The 23,611-nt window shown below is 39.9% G+C and overlaps 2 protein-coding genes across 2 annotated transcripts in view; one reads left to right on the top strand and one right to left on the bottom strand.

The window, feature by feature from the left end:
• Positions 1-8,012: 8,012 nt before the first annotated feature.
• On the bottom strand, positions 8,013-9,866 carry RAG2 (recombination activating 2; the record flags this gene model as incomplete). The annotated part of the gene is made up of 2 exons (XM_083864413.1): positions 9,808-9,866; positions 8,013-9,627 (listed from the first exon to the last, which is right to left on the bottom strand). Exon 2 carries the CDS (start codon positions 9,618-9,620, stop codon positions 8,013-8,015), a length of 1,608 nt encoding a protein of 535 aa, XP_083720539.1. The 5' UTR covers positions 9,621-9,627; positions 9,808-9,866.
• An 8,615-nt stretch (positions 9,867-18,481) lies between these two features.
• Positions 18,482-23,611, top strand: part of IFTAP (intraflagellar transport associated protein) — a 31,385-nt gene continuing 26,255 nt past the window's right edge. Inside the window, exons 1-2 of the mRNA XM_083863430.1 lie at positions 18,482-18,580; positions 20,938-21,093. Coding sequence (XP_083719556.1) covers positions 20,985-21,093 — 109 coding nt within the window. The 5' untranslated portion in view covers positions 18,482-18,580; positions 20,938-20,984. The remainder of the gene's footprint in view (positions 18,581-20,937; positions 21,094-23,611) is intronic.

The raw sequence follows: 23,611 nt of genomic DNA, 5'->3' as shown, positions 1-23,611 counted from the left end.
ATGTAAAGCGCCTTTGTTGTTGGGTTTGTGATGGTATCTCCTTGCAAGAAATCAGATTCTTCTTCAAACCTGTAGAGGTACAGAGAAGTCTGAAATTTCCACTCCCTCTTAAGGTGCTGAGAGGAGTTCCTTTAATAAACGCCGTGTGTGTTGGGCATTTCCAAGAGGCATGGCACTGGTGCATTTACCAGTTGTTAGATGAGATGAAAGCAGAAAAAATTGCAAAGAAGGGTCTTTGTTTTGTTCTGGTCATATTGTTTCTAAGGGATAAAACCAAAGGAAACAAGGTTTTATAGCAAGTTTTAGATGAGAGGGAATATGATTGGGGAGAGCTGTGACAGTTGGTGCAAAGAAGGATTGCTGTTTGTTTTGTTTGCATTTTGTTGAATATTTTGCTATTTACTTTTTAAGAGGGCTTGATTATTCTTGATGGTTCTTTGGTTTTATAAGTAAAGATTCATCAGTGAGACAGTTGGATAATTGCTTTGAGATAAAGTTCAGCTATTTTTGTAGAAAATACTTACTAAAGATGCAAACTTTGATGTCACATACTCTAGAAATATTATTATTTCACATATATATTGTAATACTGCTTAGGAGCAGATGATGGTATCATCATGCTAATTTATTATAAGAAGATATAGTAAAGCTAGCTGAAGTTTTTAAAAGGTATTTTTATCATAGCTTGTTTACTCTGAAAGATAAACTTGTACTTGTGCTCCTAAATCAGGATTTACAGTACCTTGTGGTTATCTTATTATATAAAGTACATTCAAGCTCTGCTGTGTAGCTTGTTGCTTCATGAGCATTTTAGACTTCTATGGTAACTTCAGTATATAGTACAATTTGCATTAGTACAGTTTTATTGAATGAATTCCTAGCCTCACTGAAGTCACCAGTAAATCCTCATTAATACCAGTAGGTGCACAGTTTCACCAAGTGACTTTAGTCACAGCAGTCCCATTCCTCAGGAGATGGTTATTACCTTGATCAGATAAGTGCCAGTAGGATATTTCCCTGACTGCTGCTGCTGTACTCCAGCTGTATCTGATACCAAACTTTTTCTCACCTCGGATATACCACATGCACAGCCTCATTTTCCAAATCTGTAAAAGAGGGATAATATTTATTACCCTCAAAGATAGTTGCTTTCATGATTAGTTAAAAAGCAATAAACTCTCTTGAAATTTCTGCATGCCATATTTTTCACTATTACAGCATTGTTTAGTTGGTATTTGTCTTTCTGAAGTGATATTTAGTATATTCATAATTAATAAAATTATGGCTTTAGTTCACTGCCGTATTCATGAAACATACTCAAGTACCTGAGATGCCTCCAAATCATCCAGCCTTTCAGATCTGCATCTGTGGCTAGGGTGTTACTTGTTTAGAGTAATGTTTCTGAAACAAGATTAAATGCGGAAACAATCAAAGCACGGATCTAAAAGAATCCACTTTTATTTTTTCATTTTGATGTGGCAGAAGTTGGTTTCTGAGTGTAAGTGAACAGCGAATTTAAAAGAATGAACGGTCTGAGGTTTTTTTTGTAGTATCTTGTTCATGTTGTTTACTATATTTTTAAGGGTCTGGAATTTACCATTTATAGTAGTATAGAATTAAGAGCTAGTAATTAGTACAAATATTAATGTTATTCTAATTATACCTTTTTTGTTTCAACTAATTAAATCACTATTTTAAAAATAGTCTGTAATTTAGGATTTTAGTTTAACATGATTTCTTTAAACATAATTGAACACAATGTCAAAATCTGTGGTTGGAAATAATGTCTTTTTTTTCTAAGCAGTTATGAGGGCTACAGCATTTTCAGTATGGTGTATCAAGTATATTTGCACTTACTGAGAGTTCATTTCTAGATTAATTTTCTTTCAAATTTCTTTGAAAATAAGTATTTCCTATATAGCATAAAAACTAGTTTTACGTAAGTATCATTCTTTACCAATAAATGCAGACCACAAATAGAGCTGTTGCCTAGGAAGTTTAAATAGCAGGTACAAAGAACATTCTCTAGTAGTTATAGTTTTGCAGATATAGTTTTCATATTTGGTCAGCATGTATTTCATTATACAAATAGTTGCACATTTTTCTTTATATTTGGGACAGCTGTTTTACTTTATGTTGTATCCTTGAGTTTGCTTGAATGAATTAGGGGTTTCTTTAACAATCTTGACTCATCTCATGGTGATTTTCATTCCATTTAAACGGTATATACAGTTTTCATTGCCTTTTGCACAGGAGTGAATTTCAAGTAATCCAAAATCATCCACAACAATGCATTGTTACCAATATGCATATGTGTCATGGGATGAGGGACCAGACTTTGTTAATTTTGCACATGTAATTTCAGTGACTCTTACTGAAACATTGTCCAGCTCCAAATTCAGTTTTACAGACTGCCGATACAACAGCAAGTGATTGGTCTCACTGTCTTTGAAAGGGCTGAGTAAGTTTGATCTTTGTACATTTGATTTCTTAAGACAAGCCTTACATCCTGGGGTAACTCATCAAAATGTGAGTGGGGACAGAGGAACGCAGTGCCATGTGGCAGTATTCTCATATGAGATATTTTAAACTACAAAGTCACGTTTCACACTCTACCAGCTCTGGGCAGGATAGCTGACACAGAGAGGTATTACTATTTTTTTTTTCCTTTTTTCTTTTTTTCAGACTTGAATATCATTTAATCCTCTATTTCCCCATTGTTGACATCTTTCTGTAAATAAGTTTAGAATTTTGAGCTCATTAGAACAAACACTGAAAGGGTAGGTACCTGCAAGTGAAGCTTTTGTAAACAGAGCTGAAATAACGATGCTACATGCACACAGCCATGCACTGGAAGGCAAACAAATCCTGACTGCAGACAGGTGCATCATTTGGTTATGCAGCCTGTTGTTAAGCTTTCTGACTTTGAAGAGGCTTTAGAAATATGGAGAGACTTCTATTCATGGTACTCTTTCAAACCTTCACATTCTCTTTTTTACATTAATAACTAGTACAAATCCTTCAGTAATTCACAGTAAATAATTACCACCTTGTTCTGAAATTGTATTGACTGTAGTTTTCATACAATCACATTGCATACCTGTTTTGTTTGGTTTTGATTTATTTTGTTTTATTCCAAGGTTTTGTATTGTGAATTGTCATGTTATAAATAATGCGAACTAGCTTAGAAGCCATGATTCTGCTATCACATGTTTTTCTTCCTCACAGGAATAACTCTATGTCTTTAAACAAATCAGCTTTGATTTTTAGTCAGGTAGTTCAGAAACCAACTCTAGATATTTACATGATCCCAATTTCTGACTACACTGAGTTATTTGCATTGTTTCACTGCATGGCTTCATAATTTTACTTTTTCTTACTGTATTACAGTTTATTATTTCATTAAACCAGTTTAAAATAAAGGTCTTATAAATATTTAAGTTTCTGACTTTTTCTTTCTTACAATTTTTCAACTATGCACATAATTTCCTGGTGGTAGTCTTAGTTTTCATTTAAATTGTGGATGCTTTTCACAGTTAGGCTCTTCTAATACCCAGAGGCAGATTCCAGCCCTGTTCTGGAAGTTACTAAATTAACACAAATGAAGATTACTCTGTGAATCTCAGCAGTCCTTTCAGCATCCTTCCTCACAGGCAACTTTTTGACAGAACACTAAACTGATATAAACCCAGTTTTATTTAGTCTATAAATGTCTTTTGGTTCATTTACAAATACCATCCCAGATTTTATGTAAAATCAGCCTTGCACTGTTATCTATGCTAATACATTAAGTGTCTTTTGCATCAAAGTTTGGCTCCTCACTAGAGGTTAAGCTGTAAAGATTAGTTCCAATCTACCCTTCAGTCCATTATTTGTAGCTTAGCTTTATTCTACTTTAGAAAAATCTTTATTTCTTCCTTACAATGATATCTAGAATTTAGAAGAGTTATGTAAACCAACTGGTTTGAATGGAACTCATGATGAGTAAATTAAGCTACCTGATTTCCTGTGTAATCAGATAACCAGCCTTCTAATATCTGGACTATATATCACCAACTTAGCTTTTTCATCTGACCTCAAGTAAAAAGATTGTTGGGTGGAAAAAAAACAACAGAGCCCATATAAAGCAGAAACCTAAGCATCAGACAGTTTTCTGGCAAATTAGGATGATATAACTCCCTCCTAAATCTGTAATAACTGACTGAATTTTACTTTCCATGTACTTCTGTGGGGATGGTATGAAGAATAATTGAGGCCTGTCATAGCTCTTCACAGTTCTGCTTTAGGGGACTGAATATGTTGTAATTGTCAAGCAGCTGACCAGCTGCAACTACTGAGTTTTTCCTTAAGTGTTTAAGGAGCTTTTGTACCTTCTTCATCAAGCTTAATATTGTCCATGATATAAAAAGACACATTAGAGAGGATTTAATTAGCAGCCTTTCTAGCAGCATCATGAGAGAGGTCAAGAGGTGCATTTTTAATACTCTTTCTCTGGAGATGGGCATTCTGGGCAAGTGGACAAGTAACTACCACCTCTACAAAGGAGGTTGTCCACATCTGTGGAATGGCCAGTGCCCTGTCCTTCCTGTACATGTTTATATATTGAGAAACTGGAGAGTTTGTAAGGTTATTGTCTTGCTTTGTTCCAAAGTAAATATGGGCTCCAGTGCCACAGTTTTCAAACAACAAAATGGAGTTTGAATTTCAAAGGCTCAGGCCGTTCCCAAAAGTTAGTCTTGTTTGAAATGGAATAGCGTAGGAAATCAAATACAGAGGGAGCTATAGCCACCAATCATAAAAAAGAAGTAAGCCGATCCTTCTGTCTTTAATGCATAGGATCCAGCAGTAAAAAACTTTACAAATTCCTTTTCAATCTGAATTCAATATTTTCCTTCTGCCTTGAGCTCCCACTTGCATTATTTCCTTTCCTTTCAAAGGTCTATCGGTGCAATGAGTCACTCCGAACTACAACACATACTTTAGTGCTACCAGTAAAGTTTGTGCTGTGCTTTTCCTGTAAATTAATCAGGTACTTCAAGGTCCAAGCACCTTTCAATAGCAGTAAAATCCATATATTCTTCTCAGAGAAGTTGATAATAGCAATACAGGGTTACTAAAATGTGTCTGGGAACCATGATGCTACTTAATGTGGTCACAAAACACACAGGCCAATTGGATGCAGATACAATAGAGATTTACTTCTGCACTTAAATCTACTTCATTTTATCTGTTAATTCTAACCTGCCTGAGCAAGAAACATTTTGTATTGATTAGCTGGTTTTGAAGACAATGAATGCTTTTGAAGTACATGACTCAGGAAATTAGGTACTTTCTGCAATCTTGAATGCTATGTCAAGTGTCTTCTTTACAGGCTGAAGTCTGTATATCTCTTTATGTTCAAGTCCTTTCAAATATTTTCTATTTTACTTACAACTTTTTTCTCCTGCAGTAACTACAGTCTCTGAGATGTGATATAATGTTGCTTGTACAACCTTTCACTGTGAATCTGGGACATGGTTTAACCAAGAAATTTTCCCCTCCTACTCAAATAAACCATACATTTTAAAAAACACAGCTCAAATACACAATGCACTTATGTTATGTGCCAATGAGGTATAACATGAGGTCTGACTGTGAATTGCTTTCTTCATAGCCACAGTGTTAAGTAAAGAACAACAGCTCAGGTTAGAGCTTGCAAGGGGCCACAATGTGTGCTTTTGCTTGCCACATGCTGAGCATCTGTTCTCAGCTCCCAGGGATTCAGGGAGTCACTGCAGCTGCAGGAGTCAGTTCTCAAAATTCAGAGTTGCACCCAACATGCTGCAACCACACCACCAGTGCCTAAGCTACAAGGCTTTATCTCAGGTTAGATGTCACTAGCAGACAAATTTGTCATACAGTGTGCTGTGCAAGGAACTTGAGATAATGACAGTAACTGAGAGAGGTAACAGGCAAAAACTCAAGACTGGGTATTCCCAGGGAATTCAACAATTATGGGAAGCCCAGTAATTCTGGGGAGTCCTTTGTTGATGTAAAATGGCAAATTGGCAAGGGTGGAGTTTTGTTGTGTGAGTATATTGTCCCTTTTTGTTGGTGTTGAGATAATGTAGCTTTAATGTAGGTGTGGATTTTTTTGGTTGTGCATGATGAAGATATATTTTAATGACAATTCAGTTCTCTAAGACCTATGACTAACCTACAAAAGGGGACATTGACTATTGAATTTCATCAGTTTGAAGGGACTTTACATGAACATGATATTAATTTACTCCTTGAAAAAACATAGCACTATATACTCTGAGCTTACTTAAAGTAACATGACAATGCAAATGGGAAGCTGGCATTGAAATCTATGAATTCATACCCATATCAGGCTGTAGAGAGGGCAATCAGGGTGATATACCTCCCCTTTAAAAGCTCAGTCCAAAATTTAAAATCCCTCAACACACGAAAAGTTTGTAAATGGAAACTTTGTATGGTTGCCCTTTACTTTGCTGTTGACTTGGGGTGGTAAGGTTTTAAGGGGAGTACTGTGCAGACACGTCTGTGTTGACAGGAATACTGTGCTCCACACACTGCTTTGTAAAGGAGTGGCTGCTCAGGGTCTGCACATAGTGATCAAATAGCTGACAGCTGCTCCTGTTTTTCTTTTTTATTCAGGGATCCAGCATGCAAGTTGGACTGTGAATACTGAGCTATTATTGTTGGCTCACAAATGTTGAGCTGCTGGTATTGATTTTCTGAAAAGATGTTTGGAGCAGTAACAAGAATAAAAAATAAAGTCAAGAATGATTGGCTTCACAAATAGCCAATAAAAGAATCCACAAAAATCTTAGTAAACTCTTGGGCTATTCAACCTTGACAATGTCCTTTTCAATCTGAATCCAATCTTCTCCTCATGTTTTGAGCAGCCGACTGCATTTGTTTTTACCCTCACAATGCTCCACTGGCTCCATGAATCACTCTGAGCTACAGTTTGCACTTCTAAGCTTTCACACTTCTACACAGTCACCCTGGGAAAGCAGAGAAAGAAATGGGTAGTGAAGGACCTGGAGTAAATGATAAAAGTCCTGTTCATCAGAAGGAATTTCTTCTGAAGTCAATGGGAGCTCACAGCATGGGCCAGCTGTGAAGCTAGACCCCTTATCAGACCTCATATAGACCTCCCAAGCATACACACTGTCCTTTTGTAAACTTTAGAATTTACCCATGAATACATGAAAAAACACAGTCATTTTTATTATAAACTTTATTACCTTACTAAATTTTTAAAAATACAAACACAAAGCAGTTGATGATCACAGTAGTTTAAAAAAGGCAATTTAATTTTTACTGTGCGATGATGTTCCACAACTGTAGCCAAAACTGACATATAATCATTCCATAACTCTCAAAATAAAAAATTAATTATCCAGAATTAAATGTTCCATATGTAAGCTTTCCATAATGGAAATCCCTGAAGAAAACTGACCCTCAGTATCTGAATATTTCATTATTTCTGACACAAGGGCTTAAACCACTACTTTTGTTTAAAATCAAAGTAATTAGTCTCATTTTGTTTCATTCCACCAACATAAAATGGGAGTAATGCAGCTATAAATTAGGTCAAATATTTCTAGAACTACTGACTAAGATAAAAATTAAAATGGGCAATAGAATGTTCTTTATGGACAGATGGTAACAGCACTGACTACATGGGATAATGTCTTGTCCTACCAGCAGTTCTATTAAACTTCCTGGGGACTAAGTTATAACTTAAAATTCAGCACACAGTTTACCAACGTCTAGCTGTGTGTTTGCACAGTGCCCTCTAGGATGGGGTCCCTGTCTGAGTATTACAAAAATACACATAAAAGACAGAAAAAATTAATGTGCTTTGAAATTTAACAAAAACATTGAGATAACTGAAATAAGATTTCTTCAAGCTCCAATTACCCACTTTGCTTCAACCATTGTTGCCTTTGCCTGGAATTTAATTTCCTCCCAGGTGAATACAAATCATCAGTGTAACTCTATTCAAATAGTCTCCGAAGAAAGGACTTTTTCGTTGATGTTGGTAACTTCATGGTTTTCTTTTTGCGCAATGGTTTCATGGGTGGCTTCTTCAGGCGCCCCACCTTTTGGGGAGTTTGTAGCCCTTTATTAAGGTCAACGTGCTTGTTGCAGAAGTACTTAACATTTGCTTCTGAGAGACGTAGGAGTATGGTTTCTGAGAGATCCATACACTGTGCATGGACCCAGTGGCCAGCCCCACTGGAACACAGGATCATTGCAGGCTTGTTGAGTTCTGTTGAATAGAAAGGGACCCAGGTGTTGATGTCAATATTGCAACTGGCGCAGCAGGTGATCCAGTAGCCTGTTTCTGATTCATCCTCTTCATCATCTTCATTGTAAGTATCAGCATCATCAGCATCAAAGCTATTGGCTTCAGCACTAAAACAAAATTCCTCCGAATCTTCAAATGGAGCAGAGTCTCCAGGGTCTTCACTTGATGTCTGACTGCAATTTTGTGTTATCAATTCTTCTTCCTTGTCCTCATCTGCTCCTTTGCATCTCAAAATGTAGAAGTAGTTTGCATCTGGGATTATTTGTTTGTTGGCCCCCGGAATGCCCAGCAAAACAGACCCTTTACCCATATCACAGCCAAACCACATTCTGCAGTGTTTAATATCTGGTGTCCACTCTGGGCTCACACTTTCAACAATCTCTATCTTATTATCTTCCAGAACTATGGTGTGACATGCCAGTCGTTTCTGGCTGTCTGAGTGGTAGCCCCCAACAAGGACGAATTCAGTGTCACTGATCTGGGTCACTATAGCACTTGACACTGATATCCCCCCTGGCAGGATGGTGCAGGTCACAGCCGGGCTGCCCAGGGGCAGATCAATTTTTAGCTTGTACAAGTTGGGGGACCTGGTGTTATTTTGAAGTGAATGGCCTCCCAAGATGTAGATTGTATCATCTCTGGCAAGTGACACGTGGAAAGAAAGCCCATCTTGAAGCTCTGGAAGTATGTATGATGTACAGCATCCAAACTCAAAATCAATGAGAAACACAGAGGGCAAACAATCGACTACGCTGTTCCATTTTTCAGTGGTTCTTTGTGCAAGAGGAGTATATGTCCTGCCTCCAAATAGAACACTCATGCTTTTTCCCCGGCTATGAACTACATTAATTGTATGCCCATATCTAGCTTCAGGGACATCTCCACCCAGGTCTTTCTCAAGGCACTGGAATGTTATTTTCTTGCTAGTTTTGCTTACCAGACTCATGAAGTAAATCTTATCAGAAAGTTCATTGTTAGGTGTTTTACCCCCATGGATGATATACTGGTACTCATCGGCCCCTGCATTGCTCCTGAGCGTGCAAATAGCGGGGTAGCGGAGAGGGGGAAGGTAACACGAGTCTTTAGAGAAGGCAGCAGGTTTCATTTTGAGCTCATTCTGCTTTATATCAAGGAGGAAAACACCAGTGGGGCAGGATCTCTTTGGCCATCCTTTCTGACCAAAAAAGAAAACATGCCCATCAAAATTCAGGAGAGAGAAGCCCGGCTGAAGCAAGGACGAGTTACTGACGGTGGAGATCATCTGCAGAGACATCTTCTCTGCTGACTGGGCCATACCGTGACTGAAAAAAACCCAACAAAACAAACAGATCAAACATTCATTAGATCCTACACAAATATTTAACAGAACTTGAGGAAATCCTACGGAAGTTCTAAACCCTATGCGCTGCAGTTCACTCTCTGAAACCCACTAAGACAGGCTCAAGACGTGGATCAAACACACTGATGGATCAAGGGCGCACATTGCCGCGGTACCACGGGGATTTAGGGCACACCATGGGGGATTTACGGCACAGGGAGCCCGCCCATGGTGCGGCCGAGGCCTGCGCTGGCTGGGGCGGCTTCCCGGGGCGGGCACGGCCGCTCCCAGGGGCTGCTGGGGCCCGTAGTCCTCGCTGGGGGCCCGGCCCGGCCCAGCCGTGGGGATCGGGATCGGCGGGCTCAGCTCACAGGGCCGGCGGCGGTGAGTGCGGCCGCGGGGCCGGGGCCGGTCTGCGGGCGGCGGGGCTCGTCCCCGGGGCGCAGGGAGCAGCGCCGGAGATGCCACAAGCCGGGATTTCCCGCCCCGCCTGCATGCCGGGCTGGAGCCTCGTCCGGCGGGGCTGGGGCGGGCCCGGGCGGCAGGAGAGCCCCGGCCAGGCCGCCCCCGGCCCGAGCCCGCCCCAGGGCCCGCAGTCCTGGGCTGGAGCACGGGCGTGCGCGGGAACTTCCGATTGCGCGTTTTGTTTACAAGGAAAACGTCAGGGTTTGTTGACCGCGTTTCTAAGCAGGGGGTGCCCGCTGTCTGTGCAGCCGTGCCGGGCTGGCTGGAGCGGCGGGTGCCGGGGGAACCTCACATTGTGCCGAACAGCCCGGGCGGGATCCCGGGATTGCCGGTCCCGCCGCCGCGGGGCCTCAGCCGGCTCACATCATTTGTCTTCCATCTCTGCGCTTTGCTCGTGCTTTCATGAGTAGGTTTAATCTTTTACTCTTATAAATCTGTTTCTTTGAAGACTGAAAGGAGTTTATGTAATCAGCCTGATATTGACTGTGAAATAGCTTTGGAGAGCACAGACGCCAAGGAGGGAAATCACTGGCTGATTCATTGGCAGTGTCCTTTGGTGACAGCAGCCTTGTGCCCTTTAGTAAATGTCCAAGTTCTCTGTCCCAGCCTTTGCGAAATCCCCAGAATTTAAAAGTGAACTAAATATTAGAAAAAAACCCACTAAATCCTACATTATAAAATGTAATCACTTTTCTTAAATCTTTAAGATTCGTATTTTCCTTGTTGCTGCTTTTCATTTTGCTGTGACAACAAAAACCAAAACACATGGGGTTTCTCTTTTAAGGAAGGATTTGGTATCTTCAAATTACATGACATCAGAACCTGGGGGGATCTGAACAACATTGTGTAGAGGAAGAGTCGCTGTAAAAACATGGGAACTGATGGCACTGATGACATCAATTGCCATGTTGTACCATATTGCTGCACTGCCTGTCTCCAAAGTGTTCTGTGTGCTGAAATAGGGATGTTTTTCAAAGGTGAGATGTTTTCAGGCCAGAGCACACAGACAGGGTAGGCATAGCCATTACCGAGTCTGTTTGAAAAACAGTCCAAGGAACGGCTGTCTGATGTTGTGGAATCATCCAAAGATCATAGTTGAGTTCTGCTCACTGTATAGCCTAATGCTTCTGCCCTGAAGGTGGTAGTTTTTTCTACATTTAGATTTCTTTTTAGAAGTATTGCACTGTGGGTGAAGTTGGGTTATAAGTTAATTAAATTAGTGAACCCTTTTCGAGGCATGTCGGTATACACAGCAGGTTTAGTCCTTATTATGCATGAAGAAAGACTTACGAAATTATTTACCTTCAGGTGATATGCTAAACAGGAATCTGCTGCTTGTTTCTTACCAGCATTCAAAAAAGGATCATCAGAGGAGCTTGCACTAAGATTAGATGTCATTTGTCTCTTCTTTCATATTGTCTGGCTACTTAGCTTCTTTGGTTTACAGGATCGTTAGAAAAGTAAAATGTCTTCCATACTGAAAATGCTGTAAGAAAATTTCTGTTCTACATGAGAAAATTAGAATTCTTTATCTTGTACCACTCCTGTTCTACATTTGACCAATTTATATTTGAAATCTAATGAGGCTATTAAAAGTGGCAAACAATTTAATTGACATATTAGTGTGCATCTCGTATTTTTATATATATTTAAAGAATCTCCAAATAGGGCAATTATTAGTGTCCATAATATCACAAACTATTTCCCAAATATTGAGCAATACTCAGTTCTGAAGAGTTTACTATCTGAAGAGTCTGCAGATACAGAGTGGAGAGAAGATCAGTGAAAATTATTTGATTTGTAGACATACAGAACATACTGGTTAAGAACACTTAAAGCACACTTCCTTGACATCTCGTAATATTTCTTGAACTTTACATAATTACATAAATAAGTCTAGTATGTAATGGAGGGAATATTCATCTGAGATTTTTGGACAGAAGTAGCTCCTTAGGCACTGACTGGAATTGCTTTGGCTTTCCGTGTATTTTCATGCTAATTACAGTGTGTCAATACAGTGTGGTTGCTCTTTGGCTATGCTGACCTCCAACTCTAACCTTCCAATACCACTGATGCCTTTGGGCCATGGCTTATCTAACCCTGAACAGCTTCGGGGAACCCAAAAGATCTAACCTTATAAGCAAAGAGTTTAAAGTGCTTTTTTGTGGCTTTATGCTCAAAACTGGAGTTGGATTAGCATTACAGCTAGTGTGGAGGGAAATAGATAAATGCCTTTGTTGTGGTGCAACACAAGATACAAGGGAAGAGACATTACAAGGAGAAAAGAGGAGGGAGAAGGGAGGAGTTACATGAACAATTACCAGTTATGATGACTTGAGTCATGCTTCATCATATTTAGTGTTTTTATAAAAGGTTAAGCTGTAACGATTATACAAATAAATGAGAATCTCAGCATTACTTTTATAAGCTCCCTATTTAAGAAGCAATAGAGACCTGAGCTAGAAGCTAAGCTAACAGAAAGAAGAAAACTAATATTCTCCCTGTGTTTATTTTAAAATCAAACTGTATTTTGAGCAGGTTTTTCAGGTAAGAGTTGTTTATATAGCAAGAAGAGATTATAAGGAATTCAGATGTAGATCGATGCGTTAGGAGATACATTTATAGAAGGGTGAAATGAAGAGAGAAGGTGTTTTTTAGAAGCACTAGATAATGTAATTTGAAATGTGCTTACTATGGAAATTGATGGACCATTTTGGGTGGTGTACCTTTTCAGAAACCATATTAGGTGTTCACAGGGAAGTACAGGATGAAAAACTTTCAGAGACAGGGGGTAGCAGTGAGTGACCTAAACAGCAAGTGACATTTCATATACCTTTGGATAGTCTTCCTTGTCTTCTAGCTTCTCCTATGGAAGCAAGTCTCTCATTGTTTTGTGTCCTATATCCTAGTAAATCTAGGGTTTATGAAATGTCACTAGATGACAGTGTTTAGGCACTGAATCACTCCCAAACTGTGTTTATTACTTTTTGTCCTCTTTGACCCCATGCAGAAATGGTTTGTTCACCTATGTGCTTTGCCTGTTACCCAGCTAGGCAGCAAAAACATTCTAATCAGGAGAACAATGACTAATCAGTGCTGCTGTTTAGTGTGACATCTCATATTTTTCAATATTGAAAGTATTATTTGTAATAATTTCACAGTAATTTGAATGCTGCAAAATAATGAATGATGAATGAGTTGATCTTATGAACTATAGCAAACACAAAGAACCTTTTTTCATTTACACAAAAATAAGATATTTGAGCTGTACTGATTGGACACTGAGAGAATGGAATGCAGGATAACATGGAGTCTTAGCTGGTAAATGCCTATAGCTGACCATTAATTAGTTTGCAGTTATTTTGGCATGAACACAGATATCTATTATAGAATTAAATTGATTTTACAGTATTATGGGGTTTCTTTTCTCTGACAGTTTTGTTTTTTCATTTCCAAAACAGAAAAGCATACCCCTGAAAAGCAATTGCTGTTTCCAAATTCTCCACAATCAAAATCATTTCCAGACACACAGAGAAGTTTCAAGTCCTCCATAAAGAAGCTTAAGGAAGGAATTTCTTATATAGTATTTCTCAAAGCATTAGCTAAGTGTATCAACCAAGTTTGCTTTGGGCAAAACAGTAATTTAGACGTACCTGGCTGATAGCAGTTTTTTTCGTGCTCCGTAATCTTTCTGTGTAATTGAGATTCAAATGTGAGCAATGTGAGGAATCTTCTGTGACAGCACAGGGGCCCGTGGCATGGAGAGACAGCCTGATGGAGGGGAATCTATCTGCTTAATTTGCAGATGTGCTCCTGAGAACTCGATCTACTGTGGCTAACTGGCTGTGACTGGTTTATTTTCCTTTCCTCTCTTGCCTTCAGATGGCACGACAAGAAACCCACCAGCCTCCAGAAGTTTTAACTCTTTGGTGTGGAGCACACTCAGAGTGACAGCAGGTGCCTCTTAGGTTGTAAATATCTGCAGCATACGCTTCCTCATGGTTGAATTTTTTTATGCTGGTAAACCTGTCAGCCTTGTGATCATCATCAGAATTTTTCAGTGCTATTTTAAAATGTAATTTAAAATAAATTTTGAGTTAAAAAATAATTTCAATTGATAGTACAAGAGAACAACTCTTGCTGATTGGCATACTACTTTCCCCAGGAGTGCTGTGCTGCAAGCGGGCAATGACATTGAAACAGAGGAAAGGAAATGACAAATGCATGCAGTTCACCGAGTGAGGGCTGACTAAAAAGTCCAGCTCAAAGTCCACTAAAGTAATTAGAAATGTCTTTTTTTTCTCCTTCAGTGGCCTTCTGATCAGACCTTGAAAGACTAATAAAACTTTGCACCCTTCTGTGGCATTTTTCATCAGTTTCACAGTGCTTTCCTCCAACAACAAATAATGAGACGCTGGGAAGTCCACTGGGAACATATCCTTTCAAGAGCTAGCAGTGCTGGGGCACAGAGGATAAGCCACTTGCATAACACAGCACAACAAATAAACAGAAAAACCTGGAAAACAATTTACTCTTCATAGCTCCCTGCTTTTGTTTTCCTGGCCCTGCTTCACCCACTCCTGAGTTACAACATCTGCTGCACAGTATTTTAGAAAGATCTCAACTCCCATTTGAAACTGCTGTGAGAATAGAAATAGAAGGAACTTGAAATGGAATTTGATTAGTACAGCAAAGCAAACACACCAAATGTTTGCGAAAATTGTCTTGAGACATTGAATAACTGTAATGCAGATAGGATGTGGTGATGTTTCTCATCTGAAATACAGCAGTGCTAAGGCACTGTGCCCTGTAGCATCCATATGGGCCTTTTCTACTGAAACAAAGATAAAAGGAAACTGTAGTGCAGAGTTTAATGCTGAAGAACTTCCCCTAAATTTAAGAGCATTCACATCACATTTATTTGAATTTTCAATAGGGCCTAGATAATACTTGACAGCTTGTTTGAGGTGTTCTGAGCCTTGTTTGGGTCTGTGGTCAAAGATCTACTGGCAAAAAAAAAAAAAAAAACCCAAACAAATATTTAAGTGAAAAATCCAGTCCCCCAGCTGTGTCACTTTAATATTTTACATTAGTTTCAGACTCTTTCTACCAGTTGACATGCCTTATCTTTAGAAATTCTTTTTCCAATTACTGTGGTTGAGAAGATGGAGAAATTAAAGTTTTTTGACGACAGCATGTCATTTTTGGATGAGGACGTGGTCTGTCCAAAATGGTCTCTAACTGTCAATGACAAAAAGCTTTGGAGAAATTGTAGCAAATAGCTTCAGAATAATTTGTCTACATGGTAGGGAAATTACGTTCAAAACTATCCTGGTCATAGCAAGAAGATCTTGGATTTCCATCCTGAATTAATCTGGCAGAGAACCCATGTGAAAAGGAATAAATAGACTTTTCCTTCACAATTTCTATTTTAATAACATTGACAGAGGTAGTATGTTTTCAGCAGATTGCTCGCTGTTGTGGAAATGCTTTGTTTCACTTGTTTTTCTTCTTCTACAATTAATTTCTTAAAGTAATATATTGTTTGCATCTTTTTCATCCCAAATCATTCCAAATTGCATTGAGATATTTCCAGGCTTTTCAGCATATTTTCTGCCAGTAAAATACAGTCATCTCTGAGCTGAAATGTAGCTGGCTTTCTGTGGGTTGCAGTAATGCACTCCAGCTCAGCAGGGAAAGGGAAGGCTGCCTTACTCATTTGTGTAGGTTTTGCCAGCCAGAATGCAAATATACTGGATACTTAGCCAGAACCCACAGGCTGAAACCTGTAAAAAAGGGCACAGGGAGTCCAGCATCCTACAATCTTCAATTTTCTGTCTCATCTAAAACTGACAGTAAACAGTATTTAACTTGTGAGGGAGAGGGCTTTATTTGGAGGGCTTATCTAAAATACCTGATTGAGTCCAGCTGTGCTTTGACTGTCAGATCCTGGACAATCACATTCCAGGGGCAGTGACTCCTGCAGTTTGGACAAAATGTTACCCTTGCCGTGAGGCCTCCAGGTTGTCTTTAAAGGGAGCAGTACTCTTGAAGCCATTGGAAATTCATTAAAAAAAATTCTCAGGTACAGGACTGGCATAATAGCACTCAAATCCAGCAGGATCAATATGCTTGCTTGCAATTAAAGCCCTTGGATATATCCTTTAAAAGCTCATATGAGCTGGGCATGAGAGGTACATGTTTTTGTCTATCTAAAGGTCAGCTCTCAGGCTCAGTAATGCACTCAGGCAAGCAGATGCAGCTCCCATCCACAGGAACTGCTGATACATTAAGTGTATGCCCTTAAGGCCTCCTGCTGAAGGCAATGGCAAACATCCAGTTGATTTTAACAGGATTAGCTGTCATAGATCACATTGAATTGCGAGATGTTGGAAGGAACCTCATCTGAAAGTTTTTGTCCTTTGTAGCTTCTAGTTTTTTTCTTCCAGCTGGGTTGACCTGCACCTGCTTGTGGCCAGAACTTGGTGCCTTTATGTTTGCTCCTGGAGCTCTGCCTCCTCACAGGTGGTGGTAGCAGGGAGGAGGAGGGAGAAAAGTAGGGCAGGACAGTAGAGCAGGGAGGGCTTTCTTCTGCAACTGCAGATTTGCGTATGTCTAGACAAGAAGTTTTTGCCTTCAGGAAAATGGGTAACTGCTTGACTCAAAATGTTTTATGTCATTCTCGAGCAGGAATTCCCAGAATCATGCCTTTCACCTGGCCTACTTTTAAAGCACCATCCTGGGATGTTTGTTAAGGCAGCAACCACGGTCCATAGCTAACAACAAGCATTTCTTAAGGACAGGCTTGAGTTCCAGCTTTGGCTGCCTCTTTGCACCGTGGGGGCTGATGATCTGCACTGCAGGCTCCAGCTCGACGCAGTGGGTGTAGGAGTGCCCTGCTGACATCTGCTTTTGCAGCGTGGAGGAGGCACAGCTTTCTGGGCCATTTGTGAGAGTGTTTCTGATGAGGCTGTGCTTTCATGGTTGCATAAGCAACTATGACAGGCTGCCAAAAGGGCAATCCTGCATCCTTCCCTTGCTCACACTGCACGTTCTCACTGTCCCCTTGTACAGACAATCACGATCATACAGCTGAAAGGCAGATCAGAAAATACATCTTCAAAGCAGGCTATGTGCATTTGCTCTGTTAACTCTCAGGTTTTGTATTGGTAGTTTATTTTGTCTACCCAAGAGATGGACTGCAGTGGTAAGCCAGGAGGTGAAGAGGAAGTGGTGGCCTTTTTGGGAGCAGTCAGAACCTAGATAGACTTAAATTGATTCTGGGTGCACTTGTCTGCTAAAAAAATCATTCTTTTTGCAAAGCTGCTGCCTCATTTTTCATTGCTGTAACAATATTGCTAAAGGTGTAGTTACTGTGATAGCTCTATAGGGAAAAAAATGGGGCATTGTCCAGTGGTAACATAGTGTAAGATTTAAAAATAGTGTGGTTTTGTTCAATCTGGTTTTTGCAGACATAAATTATAAAATCTTGATAACAGGTGTACCTAGTGGATATTTTCCATTAACCTATGGGTGAACTACTAAAAAACCACATTCGTTCATCAGTCTTTTTTAAAAATTGAGAATGACTTCTAGGAGAGCAAATCCATAGTGTGAAAACCTGACTTGAACCTATGCCAGAAATGCTAGTGAAGGTTTTTTCTCCCTGAAAAATTAAATTACGTAAGATTTTATTGAGTTTGTAGAGACAATTAACTTACTGCTCTTTCCTTAAAAAAATTCATAATCTTGATTTTACTTTCATTGCCTCTGTTGTATTTTAAAGAAACATAAAGCACTTAAAAATGCAGCATAAACCAAGAAGTTGATGTTCCACCACATTTTGTGTTGTTTAATAGGATTAATCACTGTATAATTGAAATCATGCTAATACTCACTTGACCTGCCTCTGTGATTCCATGCAGAGATTTCTGATTTGTCTTAAACTGCTTGGAAGAAGACTGTGTTTTGAGAAATAAAATTGATTTTGCACAATCTGCTGATGATCAGCAAGGCTTAATGAATGATTGCCTCAAGAAACCTCATTAAAGTAATTTGGATGGATGAGCAGGAGTGAAATGCAAAAAGAAGAAAGCATAGTTGCTGCTTGAGTGCATCACTTACTGATATTTTACTCTAAAAGTATCCAAAGCCAGCACAAGGAAAAAATCAGATACCCTTGCTTTACTTTCCTTTATGCTTCCAAGTTAGGGGAAAAAAGAAGATAAGTTTTTGATTTTAGTAGTATCTATTCTTTAACAGAAAATTTATTTGTAATATTCTGTTAAAATTTCATTCCTAGAAGTGTCATGGTATCAATTTTATAAATTGTAGAGGATTCCAATCCTTTACTGTGTATTTTTTCATTTTTTCAGGATAGTTTGAAGAAGTCGTTGCCTGGAGGCTGTGAACTGGGTGGTTGCTGAAGCCTTTAACTTAGGTAGAACCTGCTGGTTAGCTCCTTAGCAAAGGTGAGAGTCTTCTGGTCAGCCTGGTTTCAGCTGTTCACCTCACAAAACTTTTCTGTGACTGACATAGCGTGGTGATCATTTCAGAGAGACTCTGGAATAAAGTAGGTGGGAAGCCGGAGAAAATAAAGTGGAATCAAAATGAAAAATATGAAAGCCTTGATGGGTTGAGATAAATTTTTGAACATCCTCCCTGTACCATCCGTCCTAACCACATGTTCAGTTTCAGGGATAGTAGATATTCCCCACATACCATCCTCTGCAGTTGCTTTTATTTAGGGCCATGCTGCAGCACCAGGCAGTTCTTGAAAATTATTGAAACCAGGAAACAGGTAGTTCTGGCTGCCAGTCTCTCCTCTCTGTTGTCTGAGAGAGTGGCTGTTTTTCTGACAGATCCTAGGCTTTCATTAGGACCTAGCTGGTTTTTCCTCCCCGTGAGGAGATGGTTCTGTAGACCTCCATAACATCTGTGCAAGGGAATATCTGAACTGAAGTTTCCCAAAATCTGTAGGAAGTAGAAGCTGCACAGCAGAGTAAGAATTGAGATATATGGCTTTGGTAGCATTTGGTCTGGGTGCTGAATCTCAGGCTGGTGGTCTGGTGGCTGTGGAGTATGGCTTTCACAAAGCTGTCATGAAGCTGGTTAAAGATATGACTATGCCCTCAAATTGCATATTAATTTTCTAGTTTCCTAGAGCGTTTTAGAGCGAATTAATCTAAGATTTGCTGTCAGCCTTCCTCTAACCTGTTTTTAAGTAATTTAAATTCTTGGTGACTCATTTTTTTAATCTGCTATTGGGAATAATATTTGTTTGCTCTTTCTTTTGGGAATGTTTTTAAGTTTATTTCATTAGTGTTTGTAAGGGAGTTGGAGATTCTAGACACCAGACTCCAAAAGAAAACAAAAAGCTATCAACTTCTTCTTGATTAGATATATATATATATATAGATATACATTTAGATATATATATATATATATATTACAATAGCTTTACAAATAACAGCTCTATTTCAAGTAATGATTTTAATAACTTAACCATAATGGGGAATAGAAGGCACTGCTTACCTCTCAAAGCCCTATAGTATACATAAACAACTCTGAGAGTCTGGTGGGTTATGTTCTGCCTGGTCAGTCCACAGAGAGATTAATAATGATAGGATTTTTGTAAAATACTAGAAAACTTAAACTTTAGGTCATGTGAGTGTGCAGGTATTTTGATATCTTCAGAACATTAGTCTTGCTTGGAAGCAGGCAATGCAGCAAAATTAGAGTTTTGTGTTAGAAGTCACGGTTTATTTTCTTTCTGGTCCCCAAGAATATTCTTTTTCGATCTTACTTAACTTCAGTACCAACTTGGCAGCCTTTCCTTAGTATTGTTGAAGTTTTGCTGGAAAATTAAGCTTTCCTTCCCAAAATCCACTTCCTAATGTTGTGGTAAATCAAGAGAGGAAACAAAGGAACACATGCAAATCAAGCACTTAGTGTATAATGCATTCTTTATACACTAAATTGATTCTATTAGTGTGGACCTATGTGTATAAAATACAGGTAATATGGGTAAGTGTTTAGCATCATGCAGCTGTTAACGTGCACTTACACAGATTTTATGAGTTAGGGGCAAGGTTAACTACAGCAGGCTTCACCAAGGATTGTTCAGGACCACGGAGTGTGGTTAAGTGATGAAGGTAGGCTGCAAAGCTGTTGCTGTGTGACTGGAGAGTGGAGGTTCCTTCCTTCAGCTCTCAGCATTTATTCCCTTCTCAAGAGTGGTCCTCACATTCCTGTGTGGCTGTCCAGCTCCAGCATGCTCTCCCTGTCCTGTGTGCTGCCTCAGCTTACACTTACACTTACACACACACACACACACACACATCCACACACACGTGTGTGTCGTTATGATTTAATGTGTGGTCCAAAATCTGATTTTGTGGCTTTGATGGTACAGTGAGCAGTGCACCTGGAGATAATGGCTTCAATCCAAAATTTGAATGTACAGGTGTGTCCTGGTTGTTAAATACAACATGCTGATGAGGGGTGTTACTGTTTCTGGAAAAAAGGCAAGGATTGTAAGACTGAACAACTTAAGGGAATGAACGACACCAAGAGAAGCTGGCACTTCTGTGGCCCATATTACCCAAGGTCATAAATTCAAGCATAAGTGGTCACAATTTCTCCTTTTGTACTTAAAATCTATGTCCATGTAAATTTTGGGAGAAGTGTTCAATGAAGTTCCGCTGATGAGATCAGAACTTCACAAGGAGAGAAGAAAAATTATACTTTCTAGTGCCCATCTATGTGACTTTTCTGTTGATTTGTTTTCCGCCTGCAGGTATATATAGCTCTTTTCTTTCTATTGCAGAAGCAGCCTACAAAAACAGATATACCTGTTTGACCCTCAAGGTGTGGATGATCATGGGAGAACAACTGTTAAAGAACAGCATCCTTGATCAGTTTATTAATAGTCATGAGCAGTCATATGAAGAGTTTCTAAATACATTCACATATCTTTTGAAAGGTATGTAATTTCTCAAATCTCCCATTAGATACCACAGACAGAAGGAGAGGTAAAAAACAGAAGCAGTGGTATTTAGTGTAGTGCTACTCACCTGTTTCGTGACTTTAGGCAAATCTTTATGATGCTTTTGTTTTTCCACTCACCAGCGGGAACCCTAAGGACAGCTTTATACAGGTTGGTTCCCAGGCTGCCGTGTCTCTACAGGTGATAAGCCATTTATGCTTGCTTTAGGGAGGCAGGGGGGACATGCACTGTTTGGAAGGATAGATGTTTCCTAAGTACATCTTGCATTGTTTTGCTTCAGAAGTCTCCATAAAAGAAGAGCCTAAGGAAAGTACTTAATAGTGTGAGATGGCCTGAGATTAGGAGTGTGCAGTTTGGGTGCTTTAACAGGTTTACTAACACTAGCCCACTGTGCTGTGCCCGTGTGTGTGCCTTCTACAAAGTGATTGCCTTCTATGATGAAACAACTACCTGGAGGGATGTCAATATTGTCTAAATTGATTTCAGCAAGGCTTTCAATACTGTCTCCACAACATCCTCATAGGCAAACTCAGGAAGTGTGGACTGGCTGAGTGAACAGTGAGGTGGGTTGAGAACTGGCGGAGTGGCAGATCCCAGAGTGTTGTGATCAGCAGCACAGGGTCTGGTTGGAGCCCAGTCACTGGTAGTGTCTCCTAGGATTCAATACTGGGACCAGTCTTGTTTAACTAATTAATCAATGACTTGGAGGAAGGGGCAGAGGCCTCCTCACAAAGCTGGGAGGAGTGGCCCATACTCCAGAGGGCTGTGCAACCCTTCAGAAGGGCCTTGACAGGTTGGAGAGATGGGCAGAGAGAACCTTCTGAAATTCAAGAAGGATATGTGCAGGGTCCTGCTCCTGGGGAAGAGTAACCTCCTGCACCACCACAGGCTGGGGACTGAGCTCTTGGGAAGCAGCTCTGTGGAGAAGGACCTGGGGCTCCTGGTGGAAAACAAGCTGTCCCTGAGCCAGCTAGAGGCAAGAAGCCAATGAGATCCTGGGGTTCATTAGGAAAAGCATTGCCAGCAGGTCACGGGAGGTGATCCTGCCTCTCTACTGAGCCCTGGCGAAGCACATCTGGAGTGCTGTGTCCAGTTCTGGACTCCTCAGGACAAGAGAGACTTGGGGGCTCATGGAGCAGGTCCAGCAGAGAACTACAGAAATTATTAAGGAAGTGGAGCCTCTCACTTAATGAGGAAAGGCTGAGGCAGTCTGGCCTGTTCAGCCTCAAGAAGAGATGAATCAGAGGGGACCTTATCAATATCTCCCAGTATGTGACAGTAGGGTATCAGAGGATGGAGCCAGGCCTTTCTCAGCAGTGCCAAGCAATAGGACAAGAGGCAATGGGCAGAAACTGATGCAAAGAGGTTCCACCTGAACATGAGGAAGAACATCTTTACTGTGCCGGTGACCAAGCACTGGAACAGATTGCCCAGAGAGGGTGTGGAGCCTCCCTCACTGGAGATACTCAAGATCTCTCTGGACACAATCCTGTGCCCTGTGTTCTGGGATGGCCCTGCTTGAGCAGGGAGGTTGGACCAGGTTGGACCACTGTGGTCACTTCCATGCTAACTAATGACAAGCTAACAGGTAACTTGGATGAAGGTACAGCAGGACATCAGACAGATGATTAGACTGAAAAGATCTCATGCTCTGCGGGTGAAAGAAAATGTGGAGCTTAACCTTGATCTGAAAATTGCTGAATTACAGAATTCCAATTCTGTAGCTCAGGTTCCCATTTTTTAACCATGTCCAGACAAGTGCCATAAAAATAAGTGCAAACTACATATTACAATTCTCTTTACCACTGCTTAGTGCTAAAAATGATATGTCCTCATATTATTTAGAAGCGCTGTATTTTTCAATTACAGCATGTGGCATGCCTCATTGATTGGTACTCAGAAGTCTGTCCTGTCCTTTTCCTTTAGGCAGAACTAAGTGTCAGTCACAAACATTGAGCAGAAAACCAGTGGGCGAGTTGAAGCTGCCACAGAAATAATCTCATGGCAACTTTGTGTCTCTCCTCCCTATAAAATATAGAAGAGAAAAGAGACACTGGGGGATGAGATAAGAGGATTGAAAATCCGGTTCTGGTCTTCTTATGTATGATTGATACTCTGGGGATAGCTGCTATCATAGAAACATGCTGCATATCATGACGCTACTTGCAAAAAGCCTCAGCGTGTATTTCAGTCTCTTTCACTGTCACTGTAGGCATTTGCCACTAAAATCATATAAAAGGTAGAGCTTTACCTGAATCAAATGCTTAGAAATACAGGTTCTTATGATGGCACGAACTGAACAGCTCAACTTGTTTTCCTCTCACTTTCATTTTCCTTTAAAAGTACCCAGCATGCTGGTTTGCTTTATAAACTAATGACCTGCAAAAATTCTACTTACAGCATAAAACATACATTGTCATCTAATAGATTTTTGTCTGTCATAACACTGGAAACATAAAACACACAAAACTAATTGGATCCAATTGATTGCACA

This window comes from Zosterops lateralis (assembly GCF_965231275.1).
Source record: "Zosterops lateralis genome assembly, chromosome: 6".
NCBI classification, from domain to species: Eukaryota; Metazoa; Chordata; class Aves; order Passeriformes; family Zosteropidae; genus Zosterops; species Zosterops lateralis.
Note: the sequence above shows the minus strand (reverse complement) of the source record. Positions and strands in the feature narration are given on the sequence as shown.